This window comes from Arvicola amphibius, chromosome 8, assembly GCF_903992535.2.
Source record: "Arvicola amphibius chromosome 8, mArvAmp1.2, whole genome shotgun sequence".
Lineage (NCBI taxonomy): Eukaryota > Metazoa > Chordata > Mammalia > Rodentia > Cricetidae > Arvicola > Arvicola amphibius.
Window position 1 is genome coordinate 106278018 of NC_052054.1, and position 15784 is coordinate 106293801.

The 15784-nt window shown below is 40.5% G+C and overlaps 1 protein-coding gene across 2 annotated transcripts in view; it reads right to left on the minus strand.

The window, feature by feature from the left end:
* The window catches only part of Cab39 (calcium binding protein 39), a 76681-nt gene that overhangs the window by 11662 nt on the left and 49235 nt on the right, over positions 1–15784 (minus strand). For both annotated transcript variants that reach the window (XM_038340044.1, XM_038340045.1), the window contains exons 3-5: positions 12152–12316; positions 10231–10349; positions 4195–4363 (exon numbers count right to left, since the gene is read on the minus strand). In XM_038340044.1, the coding sequence (XP_038195972.1) occupies positions 4195–4363; positions 10231–10349; positions 12152–12316 (453 nt within the window). The remainder of the gene's footprint in view (positions 1–4194; positions 4364–10230; positions 10350–12151; positions 12317–15784) is intronic.

Genomic DNA, 15784 nt, shown 5'->3' on the forward strand with positions numbered 1-15784 from the left:
AATTAATAAAGAAACTGCTTGGCCTGAATAGGGCAGAACTTAGATAGGTAGAGAAGACAGAACTGAATTCTGGGAGGAAGAAAGACAGTCAGAGAGGGAGAACCACCATGGAGCTACCAGAGTCAGACATGCAAAATTTCCCAGTAAGCCATGACCTTGTAGTGAACACAGATTATTAGAAATGGGTTAAATCAAGATGTGAGAGTTAGCCAATAAGAGGCTAGAGATAATAGGCCAGGCAGTAATTTAATTAATACAATTTCTGTGTGATTATTCCGGGGGTTAAGCTAGCCGGGCAGCCGGAACAACTCCCCCCTCCCCCGCCCCTTCAATAAGTCTCATGGCAGGTACCCATTCCTTTAGCCACTCCTTGAATGACAGGGTTCTGAGTCTCTAATCCCTTTCTGAAAGTTACCTATCTGTCTAAGCACACCTCACAATAATGTGGAAGGAAACATCTATACATTGTTACTTGAAACTGAGACTGAGACAAGGGGCTGCTCCTGTCATTCTCCTGTGATCACATGGAGCGCTGGGTGCCATCACACTGATTTTACTGAGCACACTCAGAATTTTTAAAGTGGGCTCTGAAGTCTGCCTGGGTTCAAATTCTGGCCTTTGCACTCACTGCCTGACTACCACCATCTCCAGGTTCTTACGAGGATGATAGGACTCTCGAAAAAGGATAATCATAATCTAGTAATAAATGTCCTCAGTAATTATTTCACTTAGAAGTGACTGTTACCATTACGCTTTACCTCTCTGGGCCAAGGAATGAGCAGTATAAGCAAACTGACACGGAATATAAGAAGACATTACAACAGAGAGCACTGTGTTTTGTGCTTGCTAGGCACTACTTTTAAATGCTTTTATTTAGTATGTTGAAATAGCAGGTTTTATTCACAATTCTGAATCTCTGACTTTTGTAAAATTTGTCTCTGTATTCCTTGGCCCCTCAGCTGGAGCAGAACAACAATTAAGTCATTCACTATTATGCTTTACTTCCCCATCCTGTATTTATTTACTTTATTCTCTCTCCTCTCCCTCTCTCTCCCCCTCCTCCCTCCCTCTCTCCCTCCCTCCCTCCCTCCCTCCCTCCCCCCCCCCTCTCCCCCACCCAGGGTTTCTCTGTGCATCTTTGGAGCCTGTCCTAGAACTCACTCTGTAATCAGGCTAGCTCGAACTCAGAGATCCGCCTTCCTGCCTTTGCCTTCCGAGTGCTGGGATTAAAGGTGCATACCACCGCCTCGATCATCTTGTATTTATAAAGTTAGATACTCAAGTTGTCTGCATTTAGTTTCATCCTGTTCTATATGGGCTTCTCAAGATCGTCAGCAAGCTTTGCATCCAATTACCAGTCAACATCTACATTCTTGATGAGTATACCCAGTCCCCCTTTAGCTGGATGGGAGAACCCTCAGAGATCTGCTACAGAACTCACCCTGTGTGGTAGCACTCAATTTACCAATGCATAGGCACTTGTCTCCTGGAGGATATCTGTTAGTAACTATCCATTATGCCCTCAAGCTCTCAGGAAGGAGTCCCTTAACATCAACTTGCTTGCTGCAAAGACTGTGGTAGTGCTGTGGACTTGTGGACCTGTCTCTTACCTCACTTTAATAAGCAGACACACCCTTAGCATGCCTGACCTGGGGACTCTTAGGATTAGCAGATAAAACTCCTCTTAGTGAGCCATGAATGAGATAAACAGGTTCTCTCTCTTTTCTCGCTCTTTTTTTAATGAAAAAATTTTTAGAGAGTTCATTTATTTTTTATGTATACAGTATTTTGCCTGCATGTCAGAAGAGGGGCCTAGATCTCATTACAGATAGTTGTGAGCCACAATGTGGTTGCTGGGAATTGAACTCAGGACCTCTGGAAGAGCAGCCAGTGCTCTTTACCACAAAGCCATCTCTCCAGTCATAAATTCCCTTTCAATGCTTACAAATCATCTCTCTGGAAACACTCTCTAGACCCATCACAACTGTAATATCAAGCTCTAAGCTCTACTGAGTTTTCTGGGTGGAATTTGTTCTTTCATTCTGGAAAACTGCAAATATCTGTCAGCTTTCAAATCTTCTTTCCATCTCTTAATACAAACCCCCAGTCACTAGCAAGTATTTGGCCACCTGGTTTACTAGCTCAGTACTCATTCTAGCTCTGGATCCTGGACCCTCTTAGAAAGGATGGTTTTAATGTTCTACAAGCTGCATGTGTCTGAAAACTGTACAAGAGTATGTTTTCTCAAAAGACAACATGCAGAAAGTCACCCCTGCAGATGGATACCTACAACAGGAAAGGAGAGGCCCTGATCACTGCTCACAGGCACCTTTGCTGGGAAACTGCTGGGCTGTCCCTGAGTGTGGTCCTCCTGCTCTAACCAGAGTTTCTGTCAGGGAATAAGGTAGCTTGGATCTATCTGGTATTTAGCTAGTCTGAGATTATATGGTAGGTCTCTCTCTCTCTCTCTTCCTTGCCTATGGGCCATGCTCTATACATTACTGGGAGCCTCTCATGAGCTCCCCCTTTCTGTGTCACCAGGAACACTGAGATCTAGCGCCAGACTGGCTCAGAGCTGTCTTCTCAAGCTCACCCACTGAATCCAAAGTGGGCTTTGAAATTTCTTTTATTCAAGGAGAGACCACCTGCCTGGCTCTGCCAAATCCTTCCCTTTCTTGCCACCATAACCCGATGGACTGTGTTACCCACAGTAGCTCCATCACCACCATCTTCTTGAGTCTCCTCAAGAAATGGAAGAAGCAAACCTGACTGAGATGAAAGTATCAGCAAGGCCACACAAGACCATCAGATATCACATTTCCGGCATGTAGCTAGCACATACCTCTCACCTTAGAGCCAGTTTGGCTATCTGTGCCAGGAGCATGTCATCTTCCACGTGGTCAGGGGGCTGGCTGCATTCTCCCTCACCCTCCTGCACCCAGAGTGCTGCCATTCTCGGGATCCTGGCTGTCTTTCCACAGAGGGTACTCTCCTTGACACGGGTGCTACTATACCTCCCTTCATGCTGGGCTGTTGTTCCTGAATGGGGCACTCCCTTCCATCAATGCATTATAATTATGAGTCCTATCCCACCACTGCGGTGATACCTAAGACATCATAGTGACCACTCTATGTTATGATCTCAAATTCATTGCATTTTGCTTTGTATATGACAGTTACATATATGTATGTGAAGTCTTACCTAAAGTTTCTGCAGAAGTTGTACTGATGCTGGGAGATATATCCCTGGCACCACTCACACTGTGACATTATTCTCACGCAGGCTGAAACCCTACTGGCCAGTCCCCATGCCTTCATCCTGTTCTAATGTATTCACCACCCTCACATACGTACTTTACCCAGAGTCCAAGTCCTTATCTCAGGGGTTCTTTATTAAAAAGCTGAGCTCTTACTAGGAAAGCGAGCTTTTCTCAATGTATAAGTGTCCATGGCTTCTGAGTGTGAGTGAGCTACATGGAAGTATACTAACCACTAATTCAACAACTTATAAGGTCATTTAAGGGAATGTAATACATCTATTCTCATTGGAAAAAGAAAACACAAGATTGCTGCTTCATTTACACACCATAAACAGAAGCTTGCAGCTAAAGAAACTGGTGTGGTCACACATGTGCACTCAGTGTAAATCCGCGGGGAGGTAAGTGATGGGGACAGGGGACAGCAGAGGTGACCCTGTTCCTTTGCTGTGACCAGTTAGCTCTGGTGTGAGGAGGTAAACCTTGCCTTGGTTCTGTCAACAATAGTGAGGTTCTCCATACTGAATGTGGTTTTAGTATTTGATAACATGTATTCCAAAGAACATGGCCTCTGAGCAGAGGCAAAGTACATCACCCACCTAGTGCTAACCAAAGGAAGTACTGCAGAACGTCCCATCACTAGAAAGAGCCTGGTTGTTGGGTAGTCTGTATATTATCTATATCATATTTAGTGGATAATTTAACAAGAAAGTGCACTTTTGACCTTACAGGACTTTCGCCTTTCCGATAAGATTTGAGAATTTAATTTTTCCACATTTTAAGTATTGTATGTGTGTGGTTTTACTCCAAATACCAGAAACAGACCAATTCATAAAATACATCTCTGCTCCCACTAGAGGGCAGTCATGTATACAGTGAAACTGCAAACCCGCTCTCACTCGCAAGTGTGTTTAGAATTCGAGTCTTTAAATGTTACCTTGAATGTAGCAAATGCATCTGAAGCTATGTCAAATGTTGACATTTCAACATATCTGAAGAAATCATAAAACTGTTCCGACCATAAAATGATTTTTGCAAGTGGTTCATGTCTGATGCACTCTCTTAACATTATTCCACAATTGAGAGCTATTTCTGGAGATTCATACCTGTAAAAACAAAACATAACAAATAAAAGCCATATATGATTGGCTCTTTCAAAAAGAGCAAAAGTGAGCACTTCAAACTTTCTCAACACAAGTTTCAGACACTCCTAACTAAGTGACCACAGTAGATTACAAAAAGTATTTCTCTCCAGAGTATACAGCAGGGTCACTTAATCTGGAACCTACAGCTGTGTGCAGAGATGGACAGCTCTCTTCAATAAAAAAAATGTGCTATGGTAGAGACCACAAGAGTAGAAGTTCTGAGTTTGAAAACATCTACAAGTACCAGAATAACACTGTCTGTGAGCTTAGCTTTTATCTACTGTGCTCACAACAACCAGAGGAACCAAAAAACTGAATAGAAGGGTAATACAGAATACTCTTCCCAAATTCAGGAGTTCAGTATAAACATAGTATAAATACAGGTCCATCAAATATAAAGCATGTATATACTTCATTGTTTCAACATTCACATCAGTACTTCCAGACTCTTGGAAACATGTAAATCCCATAAAACTTCAAGCCTCATTCTAAGGATTTTACAGAGCATCTCCATCACAGAGAACTTGGGGACCCTAGAGGACACAGAGGAGCCTCCTCAACAACTCTCCAAATCCTTTTCCTTTATTTTCAGCTCTGTCTCAGCATTTCTTCCCTTATGACCAAAAAGAAAACCTCACAGTGAGCAGGGCCTTCCCTTCTCGAAGCACACCGCCTCATAGGCTGACACCTGTTCAGAAAGGGTGCTCTCATCCCTCCACGTATACACATCGGCTCTATTTCTTTCCCACCGACAAGCTCCCATAGGTTTTTCTGCCTGTTTGTTTTTTGGTAGCCAAACGTTTCCCAATACTCTAGTGAAATAATTATTTGGCCAGCAGAGACTTCCCCTTGGCTACAACAGGACTAACCAAGAGCCATCTGTTCAATGTTCTGATGGGGCTGATCTTTGCTCACCTATCTTGTCTTTCTCTTTTTGGTTCTGGTGACCAGACCAAACCAGCCTTGTGAATGCTGGGTAATACTCCACCCAGCACTATCCCCCTCTTTAAAAATAGGGAAGAAAAAAACCTCCTCCCAGTTCTCCTTTTTATCTTGCTGGTGGTTCCCCTTTCTTTCTGCTGAGGTCTTCACCTGTTAAGGAAAGCCCATAATCTCATGGCCCCCACCACCATGACTGAGTTTCCTTCCCTCCATCCACTCCCTGAACTGTGGTTATTTTCTAATGTCTCTGACAGTCTCAAGTAAAGAATTGCATGAAATCTCATCCCTACACTAAAAAAACCAAGACCCAACTGCCCTGCCCTTTCAGCCCTACATTTTGGCAGTGCTGCTTTTTCTCCGACACCTTGTCTAACAGACCTTCCATGTGGTTAGTATTTTGTACACATGCTGTCCGTTATGTTGGCTACTAAGTCACTGATGGCTAATGAACATTTGAAAGGCGGCTAATGCAAATGAGATGGAATAGCCATAATTTAAAATTAACTATTAGACAATGAAGTTTAAAAACTTCCCTTCTTGATATCCTACTCCAAATCTTTAACTTTCAAGAACTTCCATGTTTGGAATCATCTAGGACTTTTCACACTTCTTTTGAAGTCTCTTAGTTTTATTTCCTTCCATCTATTCTCCCACTGCTGCCTTAACTCATGAATGTTCTAACCGGCACATTTGCTCAAGCTTTGCCTCAAACCATCCACCAATCTAACAAGTTCACCACCAGCATTTCTAGCCGTTCAAAACTACAGCCAAACAGACTTCTGAGCTCACTGTTGAGCCTGCCCCTTACTGTATCTACTGCTCTGGGTCAAGCCATCTCCTTGCCTGGCATAAAATGCTGCTGATCACATGGTATTCATTCCTGCCCTGGAACTTTACACCAGTGGTATGCCATCAGGACACTTTCTTCTTTCTGTCTATGTGAATTCTAAGTTCTCTGTAATGCCAATTCTAAGATCCTTTCCTTTTACCAACCCTTGCAGACTCACTTATTCTCTGAAATCCTGCAGTATTAACTTGTTGCCTACTAGCACTACCCTTATCTTTTAATTGTACATATGTTCATTGGATCCTCAACAAGAGCAGGACTGCATTCTTCTGCCTCATTTAGGGCAAGGCACTCAGCATGCTGACTGGCTCTTATTTGATTAAAATTTCTGTTCACGAGATAGCTGATTACATCATTAATCTTGCTTATCTCTAATAAACTGAAGACTAGCAGGACAAGTGTAAGGTGTCTGGCACAAGTTTGGCAGGTTTTGATGGGAGTTTGTCAAACCTGTCTCAATGATTAAACCATAAGCCAGTGAGTACAAGGCAAACAGTCATGAGGTACAACCTGTTAACACTAGATTGGAGATCACATTCGATTTTAAATAGCCAATAAAATCCTACTGTTTCCAAATGCCAGTACTTCCCATATGCACACTAGAATTAGCAGCACACCTAGCCAACGACAGATATCTTAAAAGGTGGCTTACAGTGCTTCTTAAAGAATGCTACCTTTCAGGTCAGACAGGATCATATAAAATGAGTAAGGTAGCAGAAGGCAAAGAAGCCATCACAGGACAAACTGGGCTCTGCCAAAAGAACAAAGGAGTCAACCAAAGGAGCACACAACGACCTAAGATGGGACAATGTAAATTTTAAAAATATTTACAATGGACTAAAACATGTTTGTGATGGTTAATATACTGACAGTCAACTTGACAGGATAAGAATCAGCACACCTGTGAGGAACCATCTAGATGGGTTAGACTCTGGGCATGCTTATGAAGGAGGATCTTGACTATGTGAAATGGGAAGACTGCCCTAACTGTGGTCAGCACCACTCCATGAGCTACGCCTACAGTCTTGGACTAAAGCATTTGTCACTTTTTGCTTCCTGACTGTGGTGCAATGTGACCAGCTGCTTCAAGCTCTCTCCACTATACTCTCCACCTGTGATTACAAGTACAAACCCTTGCTTCCTTACATTGTTTGCCAGGATTATTTTAGTATAGCAATTGGAAAAGTAACTGACACAACATCTAGTATCTATTTTGAGTTAATAACAACGCTTAATAACAATATATCCAATGATTATTCAAGTTAGTGGCTGGAGCACCAACAAATTAAAATAATGGCACTGGCCATATAGATTATAGATAGCAAAGTCATCACTGTGGAGTGGTTTTGCTTTATGGAAGAAAAACATTTAATTAGAAGAAGCAATACAAGAATCTATAGTGAACTCTCATTCATTTATGTATGTATGTATGTATGTATGTATGTATGTATGTATGTATGTATGTACTGACTGACTGACTGATTGGAGGCAGGGACTTGCTACGTAGTCCGAGCTAGCATCAAACTCATGGAGATCTATGGTTAAAGGCCTGTGATACCACATCTGGCCTAGTAAACTGATATTTTAAATCAGGATAATATCCTTGGTAGGTATAAAAATCATTAGGTGAAAGTTTGATAGCAAACTAAAAATGGACAGACAGACAAGACCTGTATCCCACGATCACTCTCATTTCAGTGGGGCAATGGGTGCCAACAACAGGCAACAGGCAGTGTGTGGCATCACCATCAAGAACTCATGCTTGGCTCACGGTGAATATGAATCTTAACCACCAGCTCTAAGGGATGAGAGTGATGAGACATTCTGAACAAAACCATAGGAATGTAAATTTAAAATACATGACTAAAACACTAATTTTTCAGAGACAGTCTCACTATGGAGCTCAGGCTGGCCTGTTAAATTTTCTATGCAGCACAACAACAAAATGACGGGGACCTTGGGGAAAGCCTTTGCTTCCAAGTGATGGAATAGACATGCCATCACATTCTACTAAATTAAGTAGTTTTCTACAGAACAAATGACCCAGTTGCTTAATAAAGGGTATATATTTTTAGAAAATGAGGGATTAACTTTCATAGGTTAGTAGAAAGCTCAGTTTTATTTCTAAAATTCAGTTTGTAACTCTTGTTTAAAAATAAAAATTTATACTCGGGAGGCAGAGGCAGACGGATCTCTGTGAGTTCGAGACCAGCCTGGTCTACAAGAGCTAGCTCCAGGACAGGCTCTAAAGCTGCAGAGAAACCCTGTCTCGAGAAACCAAAAAAAAAAAAAAAAAAAAAAAAAAAAAATTTAGCTGGGCAGTAGTGGTGCACGCCTTTAATTCCAGCACTCAGGAGGCAAAGGCTGGCGGATCTATGTGAATTCAAGGCCAGCCTGGTCTATAGAGCGAGTTCCAGGACAGGCTAGATAGCTACTGAGAAACCCTGTCTCGAAAAACCAAACCAACCAACCAAACAATTCAAACAAACTCATTTTGTTAAAACCAAGGAATATAAAAGTTGGGCACTGGATTGCTCCAGCAGATGTGTAGAAGACAGATAGTGTGGTTGTTACAGCCTGCATGGTACATACACAGCATAGACCTGATGGAATGGGTGAACAATACAGTCAGTATGGAGGAAAGAATAAGGACCACAGCAAGCAGGAATGGCAAAAGGACAATGACTCTGATGAGGGGTTTGGGTAGGAAAGTAATGTGGGAGTGAGTCTCAAGCTAAGCTTCAGCCTCAGGCTTTCCCTTTTTCCTTGTGGCTGAGGACTCTGATCTAACCAGCTCAGATGAGAGCTTTAAACTTTAAATCAAACAATTTTATTTTAGCCTAGAGTGACAGCTCATGCTTTTAATCTTAGCATTCAGAAAGCAGAGGTAGGTAGATCTATGAGCTCCAGGCCAACAAGGGTTACACAATGAGACACTAGTTTTTTTATTTTATATACAACCTAAAAATATTTATATTAAATCATGAAATAATAGGAAGCATTAACTATTTTGTAGATTTTAATAAACCTCTGGGTTCTATGGCAAGGGAAATTCTGGCTTTAATAACAGTTCTAAAAACACCCAAATTTCACACTACTCAGCACGTTTCCACAGGGACAGTGGACTGATACAACAAAAGTTCTGTACAGCAACACATGAAGAAGCAACATGGATGAGTAGAAACAGAAAGGGGGAAGCTGTATGCTGGCATGTGACATGTCATTGCATTGACTCATACTTTGTCTAAGCAAGTCTGAACTTGGGGGAAGTGTTAAACCGTAGAGATACAAATCCACACGAGGTAAGCTATAAAGCTCGGGGGAGGGGAGCAAGCTGATTCACACCAGTAGTTGTGCCAGTAACATGCTTGCCCACTAGTTTAGCAGAACACTGCCAATGCTGGGAAGATCATGAGAGCTGGAAAGCCTGCTGGTGTGGAGCAGGAGACTGACTACCTTGCTAGTCAGGTAAGTTCAGTGCTGAGAAAGATCTTTTCACTTTTGTTAAATTTAGATCTTTGGGTTTTTTGTTTGCATTTTGTTTCTGAAGTGGACAACTACCCAAATCATGAATGCCTGCTTAATCCAGGAGTAGCTCCTGGAAGACGCACAGTGACGGCCCTATAGCGCACGCTCTGCTGAGCGAGGGTGAGAAGCACACATGCCCCACTAGATTGTTTCACTGTTGTGAGGTGTGCAGGTCGGGTGCAGAGGAGGCATCTTTGGACTCACAACTTGGTTGCGATTTCAGTGAACTTCAATCGTTTCAATCTTACAGATAGAAATAAGGCTATACTTCTTGCTTAAGGGCTCACAATTCACCCAATTTCAAGCTTACATCTATAGGGCATGTTTGTGTTAGTTTAGCTTACAGGTCAAAACTTTAAAAGGGCAGTATGTTCAAGAGCTATAGAAAAGTAAGCTAAAACTATAGAGAGATATCTTCTCATATTTACCAGCCTGGTTATCTTTTCCCACCCGAACAATTTCTCCTTTTTATTTTCAACTAAGAATATAAACTTTATCGCATTGTACATACCCTTTCAATAACATGAACAAAATATTCTGTTGGGTGCAGATGTATTCGACAGTAGGAGTTCTTGTACCAATTTGTCTTCTGAGAATATTGTTGAAAATTTGAGCCACGTCTTTTTTGCCCTATTAGGAATACAATCATTAAAATATTTACCTGTCTAAATATTAAAATGTCCATCCACTCTTCAATATAGTCAAAGAGCCATTGTGTATTAGTTATGATTGAGTATCTGACTTTACAACATTTGTAGACATTAAAATTCTTATCTAGTTAAAACCCCCAATTTTTGTTTTAATAGTATATAATTTTTAAATACAATTTTATCAACAAAGTGAAATCTCATTACAATCCACAAGTAATTTCGACAACCACTAATGCTCAGAAGCACACGGACTCAGTATGGAAAGCAGATGTTGATAGCACACTTACAACCTATAGGGCTATGAACCTTACTCAAGTGGATACTTCTGTTATAAATAACACAGAGAGTGTACACTTTCTTCTGCAGAAATAGAAAGAAGACTGTTTCTCAGTGTAATGGCTTCACAGAATCCTGTAAAAAGCTGAGCTTTAATAGTAAGCAGATGAACTCCTCATTAAACTCAGTCACTCAGAAAAACTCAAAATATATTAATAATGGAAGCACTAAGTGTCACGAAACAGTATTCAGAGATGAGAACTTTACACCACCACTGCACAAAACAGACAGATCATCTACTGAACCTTAACCATCAGAAAACTGCCTAGAAAATTAATGTTGGCTCCCAAGAGATGCTTCAGAACAGCCATTGTCAGAAGGCTGAGGAAGCCCAGAGGGCACTGAAGCCCTGGGGCCTTTGTTGGCTCAGGTGCAGTAATGGTAATTTCTCCAAATCAGTCCCAAGGCACACACTTAAAAAAACAAAAAACAAAACAAAACAAAAACCAAACCCAAAAAACCCTGATGCCTCTAAAGTCTCAAATGAGTATTAAATTCAGTGTTCAGTTAGGGAACAAAATGGGTAGAGACAAAGGAGAAGGATCGATATCCCAAATGTAATGCTCAAGTTAGAGAGAAAATAAATTGTTAGAATTTGACTTATACATGGAAACAGCTTAGTTCTGCCTTTTCTAGAGTAGAACAAAAATGTTTATTTTTCTTTATTTTAAGGATTACTGAAGTAGCCACCCTTCCCTTCTTCAAATTATATCATATCATACCCCTCCCCGCCAAAACAGACATCTACTCACTTGGGCTGATAAACACAGACTTAAGGCACACTCAAGAAGCCAAAGAGGCTGCTTGTGAGCATGAAGAGTTCTTTGTACATGTTTTCTAGGCTGGAATCAAGTGCCATTATCGTCATGAACTCACTAAACAACTAACATGTCATGATCCAATTGTATAAGCTGAGGCAACAAAATGGGGTGTGTGTGTGGGGGGGGTAAGCAGGCCCCTGGAGAAAAAGCAAGCTGTGTTGTCTGCAGCTAGACCAAGAATGAATGGCTTGGTGGTTGTGCTGCTTCAGCTGAGAGGCCAACGAGTACAGACCCAATATTACCAGAGAAATATTTTATAGAAGTCAGAAATGCAGAATTGTCAATAAAATCTGCTATTTCAACATAATACTAAATAAAAAATTTAAAAGCACAAAACACAAAATACATGATCTCTGCTCTCACAGACATTTTTTAGGCTCTTCTAACATTCTATGACTTTCTTTGAACTGCTCATTCCTTGAACCAGAGAGAAGCTGTTTATGAAATACAACCTAAATCAAAGGGCATCACAGACACCCAAGAAACTTTACATACACTGTGGTGAAATGTGTGTGCAAAGGTCAGAAGTCCTTGGGTCAGCAGGGATCTTAAAATGTCTCAAAGGATAGTGTATGGAAGAGGACCACAAAACATGTTTTTGAAAATTGAGAAACGGATTTCTTACCTCAAAGTCAATGAGCTGTAAATCAGCCACTAGAGTGCTAAGGAGTCCACTATTGTATAGCTCTTGGGCCAGCTGAGCTACTGCTTCTGTCTGAGGTTCTTTTTCATTTGTGCCATACAGAATCTCTTTCATGGCAACCAAATTTTTGGAAACTTCTTCTGTAGCCTGATTTTGGGAGGAAGATGCAGAAGAAAAATAATTTATTTCAACAAAAACATACAATCATATCGGTGTAAGCTAAAAATCCATTTTTTACATTATCTACCCTCAGATCTAAGTATGATAATATGATAAGATGTAAGTTCCATCTCTGTCCTCAGTAGCTAGATACTACACGTGTGTACATGAAAGAAAGCAGCATGCACTCCCCACAAGAAGGAAGATGTGTACTGAGTGGAAAATGGAAAGGGAATTAATGTATAGTAGAAATAGGAATGACAAGGTTCAGTTCCTCAAGTTCAGAAAAGCACTACAGAAGAGGCATGTGAGCTGGTGGGGGGTGGAGTGTGTGTGACTAACAACCAAGTATCAGGGAACATGAGCAGTACAAGGCAAAGATGAGGGAGAAGGAAAAGTACAGGGTTTAGATAATAGTTTGGCTCTTAAAGTATCCCCTGAAAGACTCATGGGTAGAAAGCTTGGTTATAGTTGGTGGGCTCTTGGAAGTGATAGGATCATAAGGGCTCTAATTCCATAAGAAGATCAACCCAGTGATGGATTAATAATAATTCGATAGTGTTACTGAGAAACTAAGGTCTAGTTGGGGGAAGACGATTACTGGGAATGTGCCTTATCCCTAGACCCCTCTTCTCTTACTGTTTGTGATTCTTGGCTGCCACAAGGTAGACAGCTTTCCATCAGGGTCATGTTTCTGGCTTGCCCCAAGTCTAAAAGCAACAGACCTCTGAAACTGTAAACCTGGACTGCTAAGTTTCTTGTCAACCTTACACAAGCCCGAGTCATCTGGGAAGAAGAAATCTTAATTGAGAAAATGTCACCATTAAACGGGCCGATAGGGACATTTTCTTGATTAATGATTGATGTAGGAGGGCCCACCCACTGTGGGTAGTGCCACCTCTGGGCACATACCTTTGTGTAGCATAAGTAAACTGAGCAAACCATGAAAGCCAGCCAGGAAGCAACATTATTCCATGGCCTCTGCTTAAGTTTCTGCTCTGATTTTCCTTCATGACAGACTGTAAACTGCAAGATAAAGTCTTTCCTCTCTAAGTCATAGGGCATCAAGCAGAACCCCCAAGACGGTTTACCTCAGTAGTTATGCATTCTGCTTCCATCTCACTCAATAAATCTTAACATTAAGCTCGGCGAGAGAAATTAGAAATCTAAGTAACAAGTAACCAAAAGAACTAACACTGATAATAGGATAAAAAAAAAATCACTACAACTGCATGCCACACATCAAGAAAAACCAAGGGTATTAAATAGAGGAACTGAATACATAAAAGGTCTAGAAGCAGAAACTATAATATCTGAGGTTAAAATCACAGTGGATATTAACAGCAGATAAGATAGTGCAGAAGAAAATGTTACAAAGATGAGCAGTAATAACTATCCAGAACTGAATCATGGGAGTGGAATAGAGGGGAATACCACATCTGTGAACGTTAGGGTAACTTTAAGTTATATATATATATATATAACTATATATATATAAAACTACAGTCCCCAGAGCAGGGCAAAGGGCAGACAGAATATTTGAAAATGTGATGAATGAAAACAATTCTGAATTTGCCAGGTGCACACCTTTAATCTTAGAACTTGGGAGGTGGAGCCAGGTAGATGTCTGTAAGTTCAAGACCAATCATCTCTACACAGTTCCAGGATAGTGATGACTATATAGAGGGACCCTTTCTCAGAACAAACAAACAAACAAAAAACAAAAATAAAAAACCCTAAACAAACAAAAATGCAAATCTGATTAAAAACTGTCAAAATAAACACTGATTAAAAAGTAAATAAATCTCAAGTCTAAGAATAGGGATAAGGTGGCTGGAGAGATAGCTCAGTAGTTAGGAGCACTGGTTACTCTTCCAGAGGACCCAGGTTTGAGTTCCAGCCCCATACGTTTACTCCCAACAGTCTGGTAACTCCAGTTCTAGGGGATATGATGTCCTTCTCTGGCCTCCTGGGCACCAGGCATGCGTGTGGTGCAAAACACCCATACACATTTTAAAAAGTAAAAAGAAATAAGACTGTATCAAGATGAAGGGCTGAAGAAATGGCTGTGGTTAAGAACATCTGTTGTGCAATAATGAAGACTGGAGTTTTCATTATTATGCCTCTAACTCCAACTCAGAGGGTTCCAACACCCTTTTCAGGCCTCTGCATGTACAAATGTGCACATGTGTTGTGGGATATTTCCACATTGTATGAAGATGTATTTGATGTAATTGGTATTATAAAAAGCTGAATAGCTAATAACTAGGCAGGAGGTATAGGTGGGATTTCTGGAGAAAGAAAGAAAAAGGAGATAAATGCAAGATGCCAGGAGAAAAGGAAAAAGCAGTATGGGCAGTAGATTAGTAGAATGGATTAATTTAAGTTAAAAACAAGCCTAAAATAAGGCCAAGCTTTCATAATGAATAATATATTTCCCTGTTGTTATTTGTGAACTGACGGCTCAAAGAAAATCTGTCTACACACATGTATTGAGACACAGATAGAGAGCCAGAGGAGGGGTGCACACAGATTCTGAATAATGCAACGTTTACATCTGGTGATTAAGAGAAAATCTTAAAAAGTAGCTGTTAGGTGGTGAAGGGAGTGGTGAGGGGGAGGACCACAGACAAAGAAAACCAAAGAATGACAACAGACTTAACAGAAAATATGTAACTCAAAAGATAGTGGAGAATTGCTTGAACTATTGAGAAAAACATACAATCCAGTAAGTTATCATCCTAGAATTTTATACCCCAATGAAGATATTTCAAAATAAAGATAATTCTATGTAATATGTGCTAAAATGGCCAAAGCTATCTAAAGACCCTGTTTCAAAACAAAACAACAAAAAAACAGAACAAGAAAAATGAGTTTTTGAGATGCATTAAAGCTAAAAGATAGAAAAGAGAAGAAAATGAGTAAATATGTTTTCCTTCCCTATTACTTTAAAGAAATTTGGTTGTTTAAAACAAAAATAGTATATTCTAAGGTTACTGCACAGAACAAAGAAATGCATGACAGCAGTAGTTCAAGTGAGGTAACGGAAATACAGTGTTGCAAGATGCAACTAATGCAGTATTGTATTTTCCAAAGACAGACTATCAGAAGTTAAAGATGTTATTAACATATGCCTTAAAGCAATTTTTTTTCTTTTTATTGAGCTCTACATTTTTCTCTGCTTCCCTCCTTGCTTCTCCCATCTCCTTCAACCCTCTCCCAAGGTCCCCATGCTCCCAATTTACTCAGGAGATCTTGTCTTTTTCTACTTCCCATATAGATTAGATCTATGTATGTCCCTCTTAGGGTCCTCACTGTTGTCTAGGTTCTGTAGGATTGTGATTTGTGGGCTGGTTTTCTTTGCTTTATTTTTAAAGAGCACTTATGAGTGAGTACATGTGATAATTGTCTTTCTGGGTCTGGGTTACTTCACTCAAAATGATGTTTTCTAGTTCC